This window comes from Falco cherrug, chromosome 8, assembly GCF_023634085.1.
Source record: "Falco cherrug isolate bFalChe1 chromosome 8, bFalChe1.pri, whole genome shotgun sequence".
NCBI classification, from domain to species: Eukaryota; Metazoa; Chordata; class Aves; order Falconiformes; family Falconidae; genus Falco; species Falco cherrug.
Window position 1 is genome coordinate 44,140,943 of NC_073704.1, and position 20,323 is coordinate 44,161,265.

Sequence of the window (20,323 nt, forward strand, 5' to 3'; positions counted from 1 at the left end):
GCTTCACCGGGCCCGAGGCACCCAGCCCCCCCAGCCCCAGCACACCTGCAGGTCTGGGAGGGGAGGCACCAGACATTAACAATCACCACTCCGGCCCCGCTTGAAGCACCCGTTACTGCCTTTTGGGCTGTCCTGGTGCTCCGACTCCGGGGCCCTCTCCTGCGGCCAGCAGCGGGCCCTGCTGTGGGTGCTGGGGGGTAGGGAGGCGGCAGGGGTGTCCCCCGCGCCCCCAACGCCTGGCAGCGCTCCGCCAGCGCGGGCGACCGGGCCGGGCGGGCGCCCCCACGGCTGGGCCCCACCGAGCTCAGGAGGTCGCCAGCGGCGCCTCAGGGCTGCGCAGGAGCCTGAGCCGCCCCCGGGCCCGGCCGAGCCCGCTGGGCTCCCCCCGGCTTCGGCCTGGGCGCACCCCCCTCAGACGGGCCTCGCCTCGTCCCCCGCGCGGCGCCGCCTCCCGCTGAGGTGGCTGCGCTGGGACGCGGGACCGGCCCACGGGGAGGCCTCGTCCCGCCCATCGCAACCGGGTGCCCCGGCCACGCGAGGAGACCCAGCGGCCCCGCCAGGCGCCCCCCTCGCGTGGGGAGACCCCCTGGCGCGGCGCCGCGGAGGGGACGGCGCCCGCGTCCCGCCCTGGCGCGTGCGCAGCAGCACACCGCGCAGGCGCTCTGCGGCGGCAAGATGGCGGCACCCGTGGACCTGGAGCTGAAGAAGGTACAATCCCCTCCGTGGCGGGCGGCGTGTCCTCTTCGTGTCCTCGGCGGTGGCTGTCCAGTGTCCCCCCTTCCCTGCAGCCCAGAGACAGTTCTCGCCCCGCTGTCCGGCCTCAGCAGCTCAGGGCCGGCGGGCCGTGGCCTGTTACAGTCACCCCTCACTGCCGCTGCTTTCCCCCCCCAGGCCTTCACCGAGCTGCAGGCCAAGGTGATAGACACGCAGCAGAAGGTGAAGCTGGCCGACATCCAGATCGAGCAGCTGAGCAAGACGAAGAAGCACGCCCACCTCACTGACACGGAGGTCATGATGCTGGTGGACGAGACCCGCATGTACGAGGGCGTGGGGAGGATGTGAGTACCTGCCTGGTCTCTGGCCGGGGCTTCCTTGCTGTGTCAAGCACGGCTGACCCCGTGCTTAGGCATACCTGGCTTCTGTAGCAGAGTGCGGCAGTGACTGTGGCCCCGTGCACAGGGAGACCCCCACCCACCCCAGCCTTTGTGTGTAAGAGGCCTCTAGGCTGTTGCCCTGGGCAGGAGGTTCTTCCCTTTACAAAGAAAGTGCCAGCTTTCTCTCAGCATGTTCATTTGTTTCGTTGGCTTTAATTTTGAATTCCAGCAATCTGCCTGGCAATGCAGCAAGACTTACTGGGTTTTATCTTTTGGCGTTAGCTACCAGCTGCTGTGAAGGAGGACTGTTACAAATGCTACTGGCGTTGTGTTGTTTTGCATGCTGGCTGGCTGTGCTCCTGGCCATGATGGTCTCGTCTGGTACCTCTGAGAAGTTTGTAATCTAGACTAGCAGAGCAGCTTTCTAATGACAAACAGCATTTGTGACAAGGCTCTTAAAAATCAGTCCAGCTTCAGTCATTTCCAATGTAGTTTGCATCAGACTCCTTAAAAAATCCCTGTGCACAGTTCACGTGCTCAGGGCTTTGCTTGCACAAAAGTTCTACAGAAATGACCTTTGCAATATCATGCCAGGGAATGGATTTAACAGGTATTGCCTGCATTTTTTAAACCATTGGAAGTGAGTATAAAGCTCATATGGGTAGTCCCAGTGCACTCTTAAGGACCTGCTTCCATCTGTTGGATGGCTGTCAAAAGAAACACCTTAAACCAGAGCTAACATGTTTTGATTACCTTCTGCAACACACTTTCATTTGACTTCAGCAGCCTCTGATGGAAGACTGTACAAAGTGGTTTCAAATCTGAAACACATGCTTACTTGATAAATATTACACTAGATTTCTGTGTTTCTGATTTGATTTTTCCCTTGTGTGTTGGACAACAGTGATGACTCTGCTCAGCTTGGGATGTGGTTTTGTGAAACACTGAATCTGCTCTGACTGCTGCCAAAAGGAGGGGTGATTGTATCGACCTCTTCTGCACCCTGTGTTTACCCCACCTTCTTCAAGTCAAAGTGGATGATTGCAGGGCTGAGCAGTGAGCTAGGTCAGACTACAAGTGCCCTGATCCATCAGACCATGCAATCTCCAGACTGAGTTGTAGGGAGGTGGCAGGACTGGGAAGCCAGCAGTGGTTTGCAGTTTGCCCTTTGCTGCAGGTTTTCAGGCTGATGGAGGTGTTCAGAGTGACAGAGTCCCCTTCTTGGCTCCCAGTAAATAAAGTTTTCCATGTAGGTGAATTAAATGCTGGGTTTGTATGGGGATGCTAGTGACAGGTATCTTACAAGGAGATAGATTTTGGTCCCTTGCAAGAGGTGACTGATTTGATCCAGGCGGGCTGTAGGTGTAGCAAATATTTTTGTTTGGAGTAGTCATGAGATGACTCATAAGGCTTTTTTTTCTGTTTGGTTTTGTCACAGAGCAGACAGACAAAGAGTAGAAGATAATTCTGTGGTCAACAGGTTTTTTAAAAGCTTTTTTAAAATCTGAAAGTATAGAATAATTCTCCTATATGGAGAATTCCCTCAAGAATGTGAGTGTATTGGTCTTTATCATAAAGTAATCCTGCTCATGAATCAGATGTGGGTAGCAGATGATGTTTCCACACTGCCTGAAATGCATTGTCCTGCTTTCTGCTTCTGCCTTCCACGTAGGAGTAGGAGTTGCTTACCTTCTTTGTGTCCTAAACCATTTACACTTTCTCTGTGTGCAGCAGCTGTGGGAGTGACAATCTTCTGGGGAGTCGTCTTTTGCTTACCTTTCCATGAGCAAACAGGATGGCTTAGGTATGGCAGGCAGCTCTCGCTTCTCAGGGATGTCAGAGGTGCCATCAGAAAAATATTTGCATTATGATAGTATTTAAAAGCTGAACTCTTAATGGGCTTTGTTGTACTAGCTGCTGTGCAAATATAGATTAAGAGTGCTCTTCTGAATGCTACTCATTCCCTCTTCCCACACCCCCCAACCTTAGCTCGGCATGATATTTTTGTGAGCTCTGCCTGTTCTGGCCATGGGTCTGAAGGCTTCCTTACCAGTTGGCAGTAATGCTCCGTTATGATCTGTGTCACTGCCTAGCATGGAGAACATGCACCAAGGACATGAGGATCTTCCTTGAGCCTTAGCAGAGAATTTACTGCTGCAATCTGGGCTTTTAGCAAAGCAGGCTAAAGCAGCCCGTGAGGAGGAGTTAAAATTCAAGGGCAGCCTAGCATCTTGTGTTCCACTGGACACCAAAGGAGGTGGTCATTATGGTTCTGCTGGACATATAAGCCATGTTCTTTGAAGTAGAATTACAGATTTTTTCATGTGTTGGCTTCATTGGCTTGCACAGATGTGGGAGTTCAGCCACCAAAGTGATATTTGATGTCTCAATTTCCTTTGCATAGTCTAGCATGCAAATGTTAGAGGTCTAGTGGGTTTCAGTTATCCAGAAATGGTGGAGGTCTGCATCAGTGTTAACTCCTATTATTGGTGCTCTTCTGACAGCTTTCTGGGATAGCTAAATTAGTTGAAGTAAGTTTTGCGCTCCTATTCCTGCGCTCAACTTTCTTTCCCCCTCCTCCTTCTATTTTTCTTCTTTATGTCATTTAAGCTGCTACTTAGAATACAGCTTCTGATAGTTTCTCTGGTTTTTCTCTAGCTTTGGTGGTTTGGGGTGTGTGCAGAGGGCTAGTACATACACATCCATGGGGTAAGATACTCCAGGTCTTTGTGGAATTTGAAGGCTTGATTAACTGTGGTGATGTGCTGCATCCTGGGAGGAAATCTGCCTAGTTTGGTACTTGCTTCTGCACTACTTGGAAAGGAGTTGTGCAGTTTTTGTTCTCTGAACCCCTGTCTTGAGCCTCTTTCCTTCCTGACAGGCTTTCCCTGCACTGGTAGATGTGAAAGTCCATTTTTCATTCCTCAGCTTGGTCCTTTTTTTTATTTTTAAACATTGTAGTGTGTATAATGTATGGAGGCCTTACTGGCCTTTACATGTGGGGCTCAATTTACTTTTGCTATAGCTATTTTTGGTTTGACACAAGAAATGTCAGTGTCACATAGTATGAGATGATGAATTACAGTGTACTGTATGTATCCGTGAGGCTGAGATATCATCTGAATGGTGGCATCTTGCCAAATACATTTCAGTTCTGTTACTTCATACTCTTTTGAAAGGCCTGTTACGTAGCCTGAGACAACTACCACTGTGCTGGACTTCTGCTTAAGCTATTTGTGAACTGATATCATCATATTGCTTTGAAAACTATGCTGAAAGTTTAAGCTTCAGAATTCTGTCTGAATATTTCAGACCTTTCCCTTTACATTCTTTTAACTTATAACCTGGATGAGATCCTTATTTACAGAATAAAAATGTTCGGCACTTGTGCTAGGCACAGTGAAGAAAGCACTGCAGCTTTTCATGCCATGCCAAAATAGATAGTCAGTTTTGCTTTGATTTTGCTTTATCATCAGTTTACTTCTACAACAGATGGGAGAACACTTGAAAAATAAAATAAGAACGTAAAAATCAAGCAAATAATATAGCATAAATTTGTGTTCAAGGTTTTCTGCAATTATAGTAATTATTACAGCTGTCCCTATAAAATGACTTTGTGTGACTCTAGAATTTTATGGGGACAGCTGTAATAATATCATTTTGACTCTTTTTTTTTTTTTTTTTTTTTGTTAAGAGCAGTTCGGAATCATACACAAGTGAAACCTGAGAGAGGATTAAACACTTTTGATCATTCCTGGGACTTAAAAGTATTCCTGCTTGTACTGTGATTCTTGGTTTTGTTTGAAAATGAGACATCATAAATCACTGTAAGCTCTTTCCTCGGACCCCTGAAGACATCAATCACTACTGCATACAGCTGTTGTACCTGCATTTTTACTTTCTCTCTGTGTGTATGAGATTGGCGTTCAATTCTACCAGTATAGATCACTGCAGAATATGGTAACTGCATTGTGCTTCCCAGTGACATTTCAAAAAACTCACAAAGAACTGAGGGACATACAAAGTTTAGTCTGTATGGTTCAGTTACTAAGTATAGTCTGGTCTCTGAAATTGGAGTGGCTTCTCTGTTGTCCATCTCCTTGGGTAAGGCTTTGTGGTGCAGAGTTCAGTGCTGAAGTCCAGCTGCTGGGAAGCTGACAGGTGCTGCAATACTTAAATGAATCCCAGGGACAAGCGTGTTGCTGTCAGCCTCTGGCCAATATGTAGTTTGTAAACTTGAAGCTCCTCTGTCTAGCTGTTGAAAAAGGGAAGATTTTATTTTCCACAATGTCTGGTGTGTCTAGTCAGTACAATCAGGCATTGAACTGCAAAGAAAACAAAATTTCTGTCTACTGCTTGGTACTTGACCACTGTTTATGCTGTATGTTGAACAAGATTGTTGGGAGATGGTATGTGAGGAACCAAAGGCTATGTGGCATGACAAGTGCATAAGCCATAAGGTTTCCCATCACCCAGTTAGTTTTCATTTCAGCTTTTTCTTGATTTTGAACTACTCTCTTTTGTTGCAGCCTGAACAATGCTCTTCAACAGTGTTATGTGTGTGTGGGCCTATAAAGATCTTTTCAGAGAACTGTCACAGAAAGCAAAAATCAAAAAGATGCATGCCGGGATAATGCAGTAGTAGTCTGTACAGGTGCCTTTGATTTGAGCAGTGAAGTAAGGGGCAGCAGTTGGTTGTCATCCTCTTCCTGGCTGATCAGGAGGTTGAGAGGAGCACAGCTAGTCAGTGAGCTTTGTGGTAAACTGCTGGGAGTCTGGACTCCTGGATTCTGTTCCAGATAAGAAAGGGAGCTTGTTCTCTTGGGCACAGGTTCCTTTTCCAACTTGCCATCTTCTGATTTCTGAAACATCTCCCTCCTGCCCTTCCCCCACTTAGTTCTCAATCTTATTCCAGCTGCCCTGGGCTGCTCATTTGTATCTCTTGGATATCTTGGTCCAGTTATAGCTCTCCTGCCCTGCTGCTCTGCATAATTTCTCCATGCAAGATCTCTTCAGAGAAGAGATTTCCATGGCTTGCAGGCAAGGTGTAGATCTGCCAAGTTCCAGGAAACAGCTGTATTTCTTTAAAAAATCAGCTTTGGACAGAGAACTGGTGTAGAGTGGATGCATCTGATAAGTCAGTGTTTGTCAAATGTATAAGCAGCAGAAAAAAGGGTCTTAAAATAAGAATAATAGTTGAATTTAAAAAATAGATGTTTTACTTAGCCCTACTTGAAATAAACCTCTTGGTTATAGTTCCCTCATCTACTCCATGGGCATTGTGATAGCAGATTACCATACAGCTTTTAGTTGATGCTTGGAGACATTTAACTCTTTAGGACTAAGACCATGACATTCAAACAAACCTGTTCCATTTGTCTTTTCTTTATCCCTGACTTCTTCCCTGCCTGTTTGCTAGTTAACACAGAGGAAGGAGCTACCTGGGTAAATGTAAAGGAGATGAAATCGAAACTGAGAAGATGCGGGTCAGAACAGACACAGACTACTCATGCAGACTGCTGTTGTTGCTAGGAGAGACAGTCTGCTCTGTTGTCATCCACAGGCAATGTGCTGTCATACAAATGCCAGAGCCTTCAAGAGGTCTTGCACTTGCAGGGCAGCAGTTTGGAGGTCAGACTGTTGTGGGGAGAGAAGGCTGTAGTAAGGTACCTTTGTTTTGTCCCTCCCTCCAGAAGGAGGAAATCTGGGGTCTCCTGCAAATGCAACTCATCTTTTGCTTCAGTGCTACAGAGTTCTCTTTGGTTACATGCTGAAACAAGTATTAAATGTTTTGGGGAGCTTGAACTGCTCCTGCTTTTGTAGCTTGCTGTGCCAGATGACTTTGCAAAAAAATCATGGAACATGACTGTCTTATTTCTGAAGTTGTCCAGGCACTTAAAATGTCACTCTGATATTCTGAAACAGCAAGGAACTTCCCGATATTTCAATATTTAGTGGATTTAAAGCAATGTATTTTGAGTCTTCCCCCCCCCATTTCCTAAAGGAAATATTGGAATCAAAGGTCCAGGTCCCTGGGGAAATATGGAGTTCTAGGGCACTTCTTTCAGAATATAGGGCTGATTCTCTGGTTTAGCCTGAGCACTTAAATTTGGCTTTCCTGTGGCAGAGGAGAATGGCCAAATCACTGGACTAAAGTAGTACTGGGAAAGTCCCTGTCATATCCTTGTCTGGCTTGGGAATGCCCTTCCAGGTGTGATGTCAATGGATATCTAGCCAGCGGGGCAGGGTGTGACATGAGGTACCCAACACTCAGGGTTCGCAGCTGTTGGATGGAGGTGCCCAGCATCAGTTTCTGGTCTCATACGTGTATGTCAACAAAATATTTAAATTTTACTTGTAACAGCCTTAATACAAATGAGAAGTCTAGGTCCAAGCATCCTCTGACCTAGCCGCATGTTCAAAGTGTGAAAGCAGGAGGGTTAATTCATGACCCCTACATTAAAAAACTGAAGTAAAATAAGAGGAAACCAATTCTGTGGGATGAGATCTCTATTTTACACAAGTTTAATACAGAGATGCAATAACCGAAGTGCTGAACTCGGGAATGCTACAACAGCTGTCTTGAATTTTTAGTTTTGTTTTCTCCAAAACTATTTGCTGAATTAACAGAATATTTCAGCCAGTTTAGAAAAAAATAATAAATTATCAGGCTTTATGAGAAGCAATTTTCCAAAGCACCATCGAGCCTTTTCAGTCCACAAATGCTGATTCTAAAGTTTGTTCTTACTGATCAGGAAACAACAGTGTGATCATTTTAGTGCTAGCTAATTTAACTCTAGCATCCAGAAATACCTCTGTACCAGTCTTATGCTTGAAATCTTTTGACTGTGTTATCTTTACATCCACTTCTGTGATGTTTGCTATATTGCTTTCTTTGATGCTTTGTTGTAGCAGGATTTGTGATATGCAAAAGCCAAGGCTTTGCTATTGAACAACCACAAGCTCATAGTTGAGTCTTGTTCCTCACTTAGGACTTCAGAGTTCTTTTCCTGGACAAGGCACAAAGCATTATTTTATTTTAATTTTTCTTGCAACTGTGGATGGATTTTCTTTTCAAAATATGTGTATCCTGATTTTATATATTTTTTTTTTCCTTGTATAGGTTCTTAGTGAAGGGTAAACGTAAGTTTGCTTGTCAGAGTATAGCGCTATCTCCATGTCACTTCATTTACTACTGTAAAGTTCACCTTTCTGATCACAGAAGATTTAGCAATAAAAAAACCTTTTTTAGAGAAGAAAATTATTTAGTTTAGGATTGGTTGACCAAGGTGTTCACACCCAACGGTTGTTTGTTTGTGTTTCCCTAGGTGTGTGTTCATTTGATGTTGTGGGGCGGTGTGTGTGTGTGGGTTTTGGGTTTTTTTTTTTTTTTTTATTGTTCTTCATTAGGAATTTGTGGGAAATTCTTAAAAATACAGGAGACTTTGGAAATGGATTTTGACTTCCCATTATTGGAAAAATGGTTTCTGTTTTCTGCTGCTTGTAACTTTCAAATATGGTACAACCTAGACTGGAAAAAAATTATTTGAAGTGCATCTGCTAGTAGGCATGCTGTAGTCATTGGAGTTTCCTGTGTTTAAACAAGCTACAGGTCATCATTGATACATGCTAAAAAATTACATTAAAGCAAAATTAGAAGGTAAAACTACTAAACCAGGGATATAGTGAGGAAAAATTACTCACAAAGGTTTCATCTACATGAACTGCAGTCATGTTTGCACTGTTTTCCCCATATGGTTTGAATCTCAAATGTTACTAATTCCTGTGTGGTATAGAGGAGGCATTTGCTTTCTTTTTTTTTATTTAATTATTTTTTAAATTCCATCTGTTTCAATTGAGCCTTCAAAAAGAATCAGTGTTCTTTAAAAGCAGACCACAGCACTATTTTTTTATTTTGGGTTGTGCTATATTTAATACACACTTAGAGGTATATTCCAGCTTTCTTTTTTTAAAGAACCAAGCATGAACAATGGTATAAATCTACCATCTAGTTAAGTGTCTGGCAATGCAAAAACTGCTGTTTGCAAGCTGTGTTACTATCTTGGCTTGAGGTAATGTAATATGCTGTAGCTATTGACAGATTAAAAAAAAAAAGTGAAAACTCAATGTAAACATGGCCTGAAGTGTAGAACAAACCCTATTGCCCCTCAGCAGGGTGGGATGGACATGCTGGGCCAGTCCATGGAGAGGTTTGAGGAAGCAAACAGTGTGGCACTTTCTGTTCTCTTCCTTTAGCTCCTTAAAGTAAATAGGTTTATGGCTTACAAATGATCATCTGAGTAAAAGTTACCCTTGTTGTGGCCTACATAGGACTTGATTTGGACTGCTTCCAGTACTGCTAATCCAGGCCTCTGTGTGTGCTCTAGTGATGTCAGGCTGAGTTTGCACAGGTTCTGCTGCCCACCCGAGATGCTGCCAGCGTGCTTCAACTGATGTCTCCTTCCCAAACAGCTCCTTGGTGTGTATCCACCTCTCTGATTGCAGTAGTAAAATGACACATGAACTATAAATTGCTGCTCTTGGAATGTGTTCATATATAATCCTCCCAATATAAGCTGCAGGATTTGTTTTTGCTTTAAGGTATGTGCTGCTTTGGTCAGGAGGAGGCAGGAATAGTTAGGTTTAGCTATATCAAGAGTGACCCAGTGAGATGATTGACCACTAAAATAAAAGCAAACATAGGAAAAGTTTCAACTCCATCTGTTTCTGAACAGCTCTAGTGAAGGCATATGATCTGTTGAATGGGAAATTCAAAATCAGACTGAAAAATGTGAAACCCTTAGACATGAAGGGTGGCAGCACAAACTATAATTAGGCATGCTTTTCCCTTTTTTTTTTTTTTTTTTTAATATTGCTTCCTTGTCTTGTTTGGAACTGGGTAATTCATCTAGGATGACTAAAACTGGAATTCGCTGGGATATAAGCAGCGCCTGTTATGAACTGCGTAGGGAATCATTTATAGAAGCATAAGCAGACCCTAGGAGAGTGGAACTACTGGGTGCTTGCAATTGCGCACAGCTGGCACCTGTTTAATCAAGCTAGATTGCTTGGGATCAGCTTGTTGGAAGCCTCTCTTCCATTGGCTTTGAACAGGACTTGAAATGCAATAATCCTCTACTGAGTATGCTCAAAGCTTGAACAGCAGTGCAAGTTCAGAATTAAAAAACATCTTTAAATAGATAAGGGCATGACTGGGCTTAGCCCACTTTTCTTATGGAGTAGTCTAATGAAGACGCTTGGTTTCAAGGAGCAGGATATTCTATGTAAAGGACTGTGCTGTGTTATAGCACAGCATGTTAGTTTTCTTAGAAATACAATAAACATGTTAAAATGGTGTTATGACTTTGTACAAAGTTGATCATTTTCTTTTCAGTATCTTAAGTTTTTGGAGAGTTCCCCAAATGCAACGGGAGCTGTAAAGCTGAAATTATGATGACCCTTTGTGTGAACTGGGAGCCAAGATGAATGGACTTTTTAGATCTGTCATTCATCAGTATTCGGGCAAAATAGCACTGGAATGTTCCTACCTTTAAAATTGTCTGTCTCTGAAATTAGGCAGAGGAGTATATATCAGTACTGGGCAGGAGAAAAGGTAAGGCTTCCCCTGGTACCCTATGCAGATTCTTGCAGTGATCTGTGTGGACCCAAGTGGGAAGAGTTCCTTTGCAGACTGGCAGGAGGGAGCCCCATGGCCTGCTGTGTGGCTCCTTCCCTCTTGGTTTTGATACGTTATTATGAACAGCCTCTTGCACTGGCAAGCTGTGCAGGAGAAACACCTGGACCATGTTTCCTAACCAGAACAAGAAAAGGAAACAGTGTTCATGTCTGGGACAGATGCCTGCCACTGAAAGTTTCAGACGTAAAGGCTGAAGTTGGTTGCAGTTGCAAGTAATTGAATATGAGTTCTTAATGGAAAACCTTAACTATGAGCATCACTGGTACTCCTCCTTTAAATTTAATGACTTGTATGTCGTAATGAAGAGTGGCATGTGCTGCACAAACATCTCCATAACCTCATGCGTTAAGAGGCAGATCTTTCAGTATTTAATATTAAGTCTTAAAAGTCAAGTAAACAGTACATTTTGGTGCAAACAGACTGAGTTATGGAATTACTTACACTGTACAAACATCACTTTGTGGGTGTGTACGTTTGACACAAAGGAGCAGACAGATTATGAAGTTGACAGCATTGCTGACCAGCTTGAGTAGAGCCTGAAGACCATTTTGACCAGGGCATAAGGGAGTGCTGTATAAACACTGAACAAATGGGCATCATATCTAGAAATGTATAATTGGGAAGGGGTAAGAGATCCCTTCAGAAGGAAACAAGCAATAAGTTTGAGAGTATAAACCACTTTCTCTGCCTTAGGGAAACAAAAGTCCTGATGTGGAGCTAGCAGAGGGAGGAAAATAGAAACAAGTGGGAATATTTAGAGTGAGGTTTCTCTTTCAGTTCCTTTGTGCTCTATTTTTGTTCCTTGTATTGCACTTGAGAACCAGCAGTCACCAGGAGACTGGAGCACATAGGTACAGCCAATTCATAAACACTTCACTCTATTACAGAGCTGCTCTTGTTGGCAGCGTAGGTTTGGCTGAATGTTGCTGGCCTTGAGAACCCTGCCTCTGTTGTAGCTTTTTTTCTAATTTTCTTTGTTTTGTTCTGAGTTTTGACCTTTATGTATGGACATGGAAAAATATCTAAGTATCTGGAATAGGGCAAATCCTGCTCTGTTTTTACTAGCCTTTCCCTTTGAAATGGGTGACCAGCTGAGATGTGGTGAACTTGTCTGTTCTGACCCAGATATTTCTGGTGTTATTTAACAACAGTGAAAATGTTCCTGTCTGAGGAGGTGATTGTTAATAAGCTTTGTAATTGCCACTGTGGTGCTGAACATTTTTCTGAACCATTGTGTCATTTTTGATAGTGTAGGTGTTGTTTTTGACAGATCTATTAGTGTGTGCTGTGACACTTCATTGGGAGAAGACGGACACAAGTGAACTTACCAGGAAGAGGATTTGGTTTGCTGCTTGTCTTTTGTGGACTATCAATACTTAAAAGCCATCCCGTTTTAATGTACTAACTCTTGGAGCTGGGAGTATCCTGTGGTGGACTCCAGCAGAGCAGTCTGTGGAGGTAGTTCTTCAGTGCTGATCTGCACCAAGGAGTTGGTGTTAGTTCTGTCATCTGCCAAGCTCAATGTCACAGAACAGAAAGTGGCTTCTCAGCTCTGTGATGTGGTGACTCTAATGTGGGACCAGTTCTCAGCTGGTGGTGTACCTCCAGGCAGTGAATGAAGTTCATGTGTTTGAAAGGCTCATTCACAGTCTCACTCAGGGAAGAACCAAGTCCTCAGAATCTCTCATGGTTCTTTCACAAGCTTAAAAATTCATAAATAAAATAACCACATTTAACTAAAACCAGGTGGCAGAATGACACTGCCCTATTTCTCCAGCTTGGTGAGAAAAAAAAAATACCATCAAGCTGGTGTTTTACTTAGGGTAATTGGAAGAATGAAATCCTGATTAAATTTAAACTCTGGTTTATTACAAGTGCCCTGCAGCACCTCTTACCTGGTGAGCAGAACAAGCTTCTGCTTTTTTCAGGTGCTGCCATAAACCACATTATTTCTTGAGGTAAAATCTTTGGCCAAGATCTCCATAATATGTGTATTCCAAGCCAGAAGCTAAAACACTGATGAGTTTTTTGAGTCCCTATGTTGGAAAGTGAAGCCACAGATTTAAATAATTAACTGTGTATGTGGATTTATAGTTTCAGCTTTCAAAAAACTGGCTTTTAACAGCTTACACAGCAGTGCCTGTGCATCCTTTAGGCTGAGGGCTCAATGGTCTTGCAGCAGGGAATTAAAATGAGTGGTTCAAAGCTGGTACTGGTGGAGACCTTCTGAAGGATGCTGCTGGCCAAGTCAGGGACATTTGATCTGCTTCTGAGCCAGTGTGTGAATGCATATAGGTTCCAGCCCACTACTTGATGGCAAATAAAATTGGGGTGGTTGTGTTTATGCCCAGCTGCCCACATAAGTCTTGTCAGTGCTAACTTCGTTCATCCAATTTTAATTTGCTGTCGCATGTCTGCCAGTGCATTGCAGGAGGGTGGGAGGGAAGATATTTTCCCTGATGACTGCTGTTGACATTTGCAGAATAGAAGTGAAGTCAGCCGCTTGTTTGTTCAAAGGTTTTAGTGCCCATAGTGGTTCTCAGCCAGCTGGGATTGCTTAGTGCCTGCAGTGCAGCAGGAACCTTCTCAGCTGCAGCACGGGAAAAATTGATCAAGCTGTATTGGTGTTTAACTTTGTTTCTTAGGCCAGGAGCATCAGTGAAACCAAAATGATCAATTTTGCTATACAGTTTTGGGAAGCAAATGGGAAGGCATTCTCTTCTCCTTTGCTGCCCCCACAAAAAATGGAAATAATTAAGGAAATGTTCATATACACACACAGGCTCAGGGAAGCTGTGACTTGGGAAAGGACTGATGGCTTTGTTTATTGAGGGTATTTTGCAGCTTTGATTTTTCACTAATGGCAGAAGCAAGGCAAAATTTTAGTCTTCACCCCAAAATCTACAGGGTGTATGTGTGTGAAGGCTAATGTTTGTTTCTTCTGGTATTGTAGGCTCAAGGTAAAAGCATCACAATTATGTGGTTGCTGGTGATCCTGAAAAATGCCTCCTTTCTGGCTGGATCCAGGCTTTGCATCTAATAGCAATGTAAATGACTTCTCTTTCCTAGAAGGGTGGTCGTGGACTTGATTTTCACAAGACTGAGCAAAACCCATATTTTATTTTAACGCTGCTGCAACCTGAAAACATGAAAAAGTAGATTGTGCGTGCATCTAATGGGAAGGGAGGATTGAGGGGGAGGGACAAAGAAAGTATGAGTGAGCTGTGTTGTAAAGAACAGGAGCAGATATAGAACAAATATGACACCAGTAATAAGCATGAGCTGAGACTGGGAAGAAACAAGGAGAAATTCAAGAAAAATGCAATGTGAAAGATAAAGCAGAAGTTACTGTAGAAAAGGGGAGGTGAAGTTGGACAGGGGAGAGAAGTGGAAAGAGGAGGAGGAGGCAATTGCTAAGTGCAGTTAATAGCAGCACTGAAGAGAGTTTTAATTGGAAACCTGTTATAATTAACTGCAGTTCTGCTCCTATGCATTTCAGGAATGCATGTGGCAGGTAGTTTTCCTTTTGGCTGTTGCATTGCTGATGCAGAGGATGCTGGGTTTCAAGCCAAGTGGCAGATCCGCATTTGTGTTTCCCAGGCACTGAACAAACTTGTTAATAATGTCATCTGTCATGGGAGATGGCACTACAAACTGATTTCAGACTTTTCTGTAGGGGACAGGGAATGCGCTCTGATTCTGCCTTGATTAGAGCTGCTCATTTTAACTGTTCAAGCATGAGCTCTTGTCACCTGGCAGGAAGACATTGACCCTAGTTGGTGCTGGAGGGAGACCTTGACCTCATTGGTATGACCTGTGGAGGCTCCTTCTAAATCCCCTGGGGGACTTTCTAAGTAAGGAAGGGCCAAATCTGCGGCTTGTACATTCTTTATGTCTGGAAGGCTGAAAAACAACCGTGGAGGGTTCCTAAAATTCATTTGAACTTAGTTGTCCTTTACCTCTTTGTCGTATCCCAGTGCCACATGCTGGGGAGCTGGTTTGGATGTTGGTGCTCCTTCAGAGGCTCTTCTGTGCAAATCTTTTTGCATGCTGGCAAGCTGGATTGCTGTGACTGAGATGTTATGGATGTATCTTTCAAATCCCTTTGGCAATTAAAAAAACAGAAGAAGTAGAAATCAGGGGTTGCAATTTCAATGGAAAATAACCATTTCCCACCCCACAAAAGAACATTGTGAATGTAGAAAGCATGGGAGTTTAGAGCTCAGTGAGAGTGTGTGTTAGAAAGCAAAGCCCTGGACAGTGGGAGCTGTGAAAGCTCAAGTAAAGGCAAGTTTGTCATGGCTCTGTGTTTCTGGTGGAAGCACCTGTTTTTGTATCAGCAAGTCACAGAATGGTTTGGTTTGGAAGGGACCTTCACAGGTCATCCAGTCCAGCTCCCCCGCTGTGGGCGGGCACATCTTCCATGGGCTCAAAGCCCTGTCCAGCCTGACTTTGAACACTTCCAAGGACAGAGCATCCACAACTTCTCTGGGCAACCTGTTCCAGTGTCTTGCCACCCTCATTGTAAAACATTTCTTCCTTATGTCCAATCTAACCTGCCCTTTTGCAGTTTAAAACCAGTGGTCCTTGTCCTGTCATGACAGTCCTGGGTAAAAAGTCTCTCTCCATCTTTCTGAGAAGCCCCTTCTATGTATTGAAAAGCTGCAGTTAAGGTCTCCCTGAAGCCTTCTCTTCTCCAGTTTGAACAATGACAACTCTCTCAGCCTTTCTCTGTAGAGAGCTTTGGGTTTGTTGTGCAGGTTTGTTTAGGTTGTGACCACTAAAATGGTTGTGAGTTGCTTTTACTTGTGAGAGGCTTCCCTGACTATATGCCATCAACTGATTTAGATCCTTTTGAAGGGAATGTGATGACAGACTCCCCTTGCTAACTGTGTGCAAGAATTGCTTTCAAATCATTCAGGGACGGTGAATGATAGAGGGTGATATGTGCGTATCCATTCTCTTCCTCCCAAGTCATACGTGAGATTTAGTGAGCAAGCCTTTGAGGCCAGCCTGGTGGTTTGTGTGAGGTATCATAGCAATTTTTTCTGCCTCTGTCCAAAATGCATGGGTTGAGGATGAATACTTTGCAGAGGTCACCATAGTGTAACTTGGTGTGTGGCTAGGTGTACAACAGATGTAAATATCCAGTGGTTATCTTGTCTCTTCTTTTTCACTTGTAGGTTTATTCTTCAGTCTAAAGGAGTGATTCATAATCAGCTCTTAGAAAAACAGAGAATAGCTGAAGAGAAAATTAAGGAATTAGAGGTAAGTTTTTGGCAGGTAATGATGATGAAAGTAGAACCTTGAAGGTCAACAAGATGCTACATCCCTTGTCTTTATCTGGTACTTTTCATTCTGAAGGATTGTAACTAGGTGAAACACTGCATCTGTTACAAGTAACCTACAGGTAATTCATGTTACTTGGTTTCTTTTCTAGATCTACAATCCTAGCAGGGATTGATTGTTTGCTCTGTGTCCTGATATGAAAACTGGGGGTGAGGGATTCAAATGAGATTAGTAGGAGCAAGGTTTAAAACTAGCAAATGGATGTTTGTGTGATTATTTGCAGCTGATAGGTGATGTGAAACTTTACCAGTGCTGTGGATACTAAAAGTTTACACTGGCTCAGGACAATTGCACAAGTACATGCGAGAGAACTCCATCGAGAATTACCAAATATGTAGAAATGGCATCCTGCTCGGGAAGTCCCTGAGCTAAAAATGTCTGAAGGCTGGGAAAGTATGAGGAGGAAGTACCTTATATGCCTACCCTGTCTTTACACTCTGTTCTAGGCATCTACTTGTAGCTGCTGTTGAGGACTGGATCTAGGGGGAGATGGGACTTTGTTTTGACGTTATGGTGTTCTTATGTTTATCTGGTTGGAGTTTTCAAGGCAGAGAAGAATATCTAGGAAATATAAAGTAGCACAAGTTCACAGTGTTTAAACAAGTTATCTAGTGAGTCTTGACTATCTTCTAGTGGCTTACAGTTCTTGGAGAAGTTCAAAATGTACTTTTCCAAGGCTGTTAATAGATTTTTTTTCTTGATGTCCCTAAAATGTAACTAATACAAAACCCTGTTCCTTGGGTTTTGGGGAATGACAAAGGAAGCAAAGACTGAATTGTGTCAAGCTGGTTATCTCATCTGTTAGTGTGCTGGAGAAAGTGAGTGTGGAGACCAGCTTAGTAGGGACAAGGAGGAATAGGAAGTCAGTGCTCAGACTTGTGCAGTTCTGTCTCTGTTGTCTCCTATTTACACTAAAGCAGAAGTAGAGGGTTTTTTGGTTGGTTTTTTTTTTTTAATTCCTTCTTAAGACTCAGCTTGCTTGGGGAGCAGTAGGGCAAGCACATCAGTGTGTGTTGCATTGCCTGGAGTGCAGTATCTGTGCCAGATATTAAGGTGTTTTGCCTTTCTGGCCATGAGAACTTTTTCTGCACAGGGAAAACAAGTACTTCATGGATATGCTATATATTTAAGGTGATGTTAATGCAGACAAGACACAGTCATTTTTATGATTAGGTGATAAAAGCAATTGTATCTATCCTGGCTACTCTGGAGACATCCCAGATGCCAGTGGCTTTGTGCAAAGACAGCCCTGTGATTGGGGTTGGAGAACATCATAGCAGCATGTCTGCATTTGGAAGTGATTGAAATGTGGCTGACTGCCTCTGTTTACAAACAGCCCATTGGGTCCCTTACTGCCAGGTCTAGTGGGCTGTGGTCAGCTTTTTGGCTACTGTGTCCTTCAGCTGTGCATCTCAGTTTCTTCCTGTTCCTGGTGGGGAATGATCTTACCTCCTGAACTTTCTGATTGCTGAGTTCAGCAGAATGGATGGAATTCCCCCCAAATTACAACCTTTACCATTCTTACACAAAGCCTCAGCTCTGGCTGCTTTGCAAATGTGTTTTTCTGCTTCATCACTCCCTGTTGCTTGAGTCTCTGGTTATGACCACTGAATTGAATTTCCCAGCAATAGTGACTGTCCCAAAATATGGTGGGATTGGAGAGGTGGTTGCCACATGGGTTGGTTTTCCTTTGTAACTATGAATAGTAGGGCTCAGATTGACAAAACTTTCCACAGTTTGTTGTAAGTGAATATTCAGGTCCATCTTTTAACTACTCTGCTTCCAGCTGGCTGGCAGTTTTGTAGAAAGGATTTTCCTTAAGCTTGGGATTTGCAATGGAAGAGGACAAGCTCTTAGAGGGACAATGCTGGAAGCTGAGATCTCAAGGGAAATACCTGAGTCCAGGTCAGAGAGCACTTATCATAGGAGTAGGGGATTTTTCTGTCCTGAAGAGAAGTTGTGACAGAAGCAGGAAAGAATGTGAAACTTTGTGACCTTGTGCTTCCACTGCACCATTGTAAAATAAATATCAAACCAAGATAGGTTAAAACTTCCATCCATCCGTTATTAAGACTGGAAGGATTTTAAAGCTTACATTGTTAACTGCCTTGTTAATTACTCACATTTCTCAATTTGCATAGCCAGATCAAGCTGGTCAGAGTAATCCTCCAGTATCTGTATGGTGTGGCTGATCTGGTTACTCATGTAGCACAAGCTTGAGACAGTTATGCCTTGCTTTTAGGATGCTGTTGCCAAGGTATTGTGAAATGTGTGTTTTTGATACAAGCCTGGGTTTCAGAAATGCTCTCGCTGCTAGCTTGCTGCTGTTTGCAGAGGAGCGCAGCACAGAGGGCTGGGCTCACTTCTGAGCTCTTCTGTAAATCCATCCAGCTGTGTAGCAAGGAGAGCTCCTGCGTGCTGACTATTTGTGAAAATGTGGGCTTTAACCTGCTTCAGAGATATGAGCTGGGTTTCCAAAGTTTACAGCTGTCAGAGTGAACTTTGAAAACAGTGAGGGGTTTTGCATCTGGTTTGAAAGCTTCTTTTCCCCCTCCTCTGGTAGTCTCCACTGCAATGCATGATTGCAGTTGTTCCCTTTCCCTCACTCCTCTCACTTGGGTTCCTCTGCTGTTGGCAGTGGTGTGTTGCCTTTTTCAAGGTAGCATCACAAAATTGATTTGATGCTGCTAGTTTGATCCTCCCTGCTGCTCATCACATGGCAAGCAGCAAGGAGAACCAGACCTGCCTTTGTACAAGGCTGTGAAAATAAGGCTTGGCTGGAATACACATTGGGTGTACTTAGTGAGAGGAACTGTGTCCTGAAAACATCAGAGTGGTATGGATGTGTAGGAGGGGGCAAATGTGTAGCCTCTCAGTTACTCTGCAGAAAAAGCAAGGTAGCTTTACCCTTCTTCTTAAAGCTAAGGTATGAATGTGAGTATGTACATATGTAGCATTCTTAACTTCACAACTTGTATATAATCCTTTGGAATCCAAGTAGACTGCCCAGGCTTGCTGGCAAAATGTACATGCCTGCTTAAAGTCTGTGCCAGTGAGGCTTACAAAAACCTGTGTGAATCTTGCAGAGATTGATGGCATAGGCTCACTTACATAGTGGCATGGGAAGCGTCCTGCTTAGTAGTAGCAATCAGATCTTTCCAGTCCAGATACTATCAAATTCTTGTTGTGTGTCATGGTACGAGTGGTTATATGTTAAATCTATTTTGAAAGCATTCTACAGGGATGAACACAAACTCTTTTTAGCTCAGCAATGTTTGTGCAGTATTAGGAGAAAAACCAAGTAATGTTTTTCTTCCCTTGTTTTTAAGGAAACATGATATGTGAGGGGTGGAACAATGCTTTGCTTCAGGAAGTGTTATCCGTTTCCACTGTAGGGCTAGATGGATTCTGTTTTTAAATGTGGCATTTTAAAAAGAACAAACTCTATGATGTTATAAAGACATGGAAAATTGATTCTTCATTAGGGGTGGAGAAAGTGATTATCACTGTGTGTTTTCTCTGATAACGTCTGATAATCCCCTTCTCTCCCGCTATATTCAGCGTGTTTAGTTGTCAGGCGTTGTCAGACTAAATTGCTAAAAATAACAAATAAGGGGGAGGCTCTGCTGGGCAGCTCTGTCTACTGTGTGCCACTGAATTTAGCTCCTTCATGAAAAGGGCAAAAGCAACCTGCTTCTTTCTGGCTGAACTGGATTTTGGGTTTAAACTCTGACCACAACATTGTTATGCGCTTGTTTCCTAGACAATTCTTTCATACGTGTATGGGAGACTGAAAGTTTACTGCTGTGGGGATAAAGGCTTGGTTGTTTTCTTCTCTGTCTGATTGGAGTAGAAGATATGATCCGGAAAGCCATACCTTAGTGCTTGATTTCTAATTCAGAAATTCTTCGTGTGATCCCTAAAATGCCATGTCCAATTATATCCAATATCCCACACAGAAAACTTCTTTGCTCTTGTTCATGGTGCAGAAATGAACGCTGCTGTCAAACACTGCTGCGCTCCGTGTTTAAAGGCTTAGATGTTGTCGCAGGGCTCCTTCCTGGTAAAGGTAATAAATGACTGCATTGCAATGCCTTATAGTGACCAGACATCACAGGTAACATCAGATTTCTTCCCTGGTGCTGCCAGGGATGGAAACTTGCTCATGCTGTGGCTTCTGTTT

At 43.5% G+C, this 20,323-nt stretch overlaps 1 protein-coding gene across 1 annotated transcript in view; it reads left to right on the forward strand.

Moving 5' to 3' along the window:
• The first annotated feature begins 516 nt into the window (after window positions 1-516).
• PFDN1 (prefoldin subunit 1) overlaps window positions 517-20,323 on the forward strand; it is a 32,537-nt gene continuing 12,730 nt past the window's right edge. Inside the window, exons 1-3 of the mRNA XM_055719074.1 lie at window positions 517-708; window positions 892-1,058; window positions 15,975-16,059. Of these exons, the coding sequence (XP_055575049.1) occupies window positions 676-708; window positions 892-1,058; window positions 15,975-16,059 (285 nt within the window). The 5' untranslated portion in view covers window positions 517-675. The remainder of the gene's footprint in view (window positions 709-891; window positions 1,059-15,974; window positions 16,060-20,323) is intronic.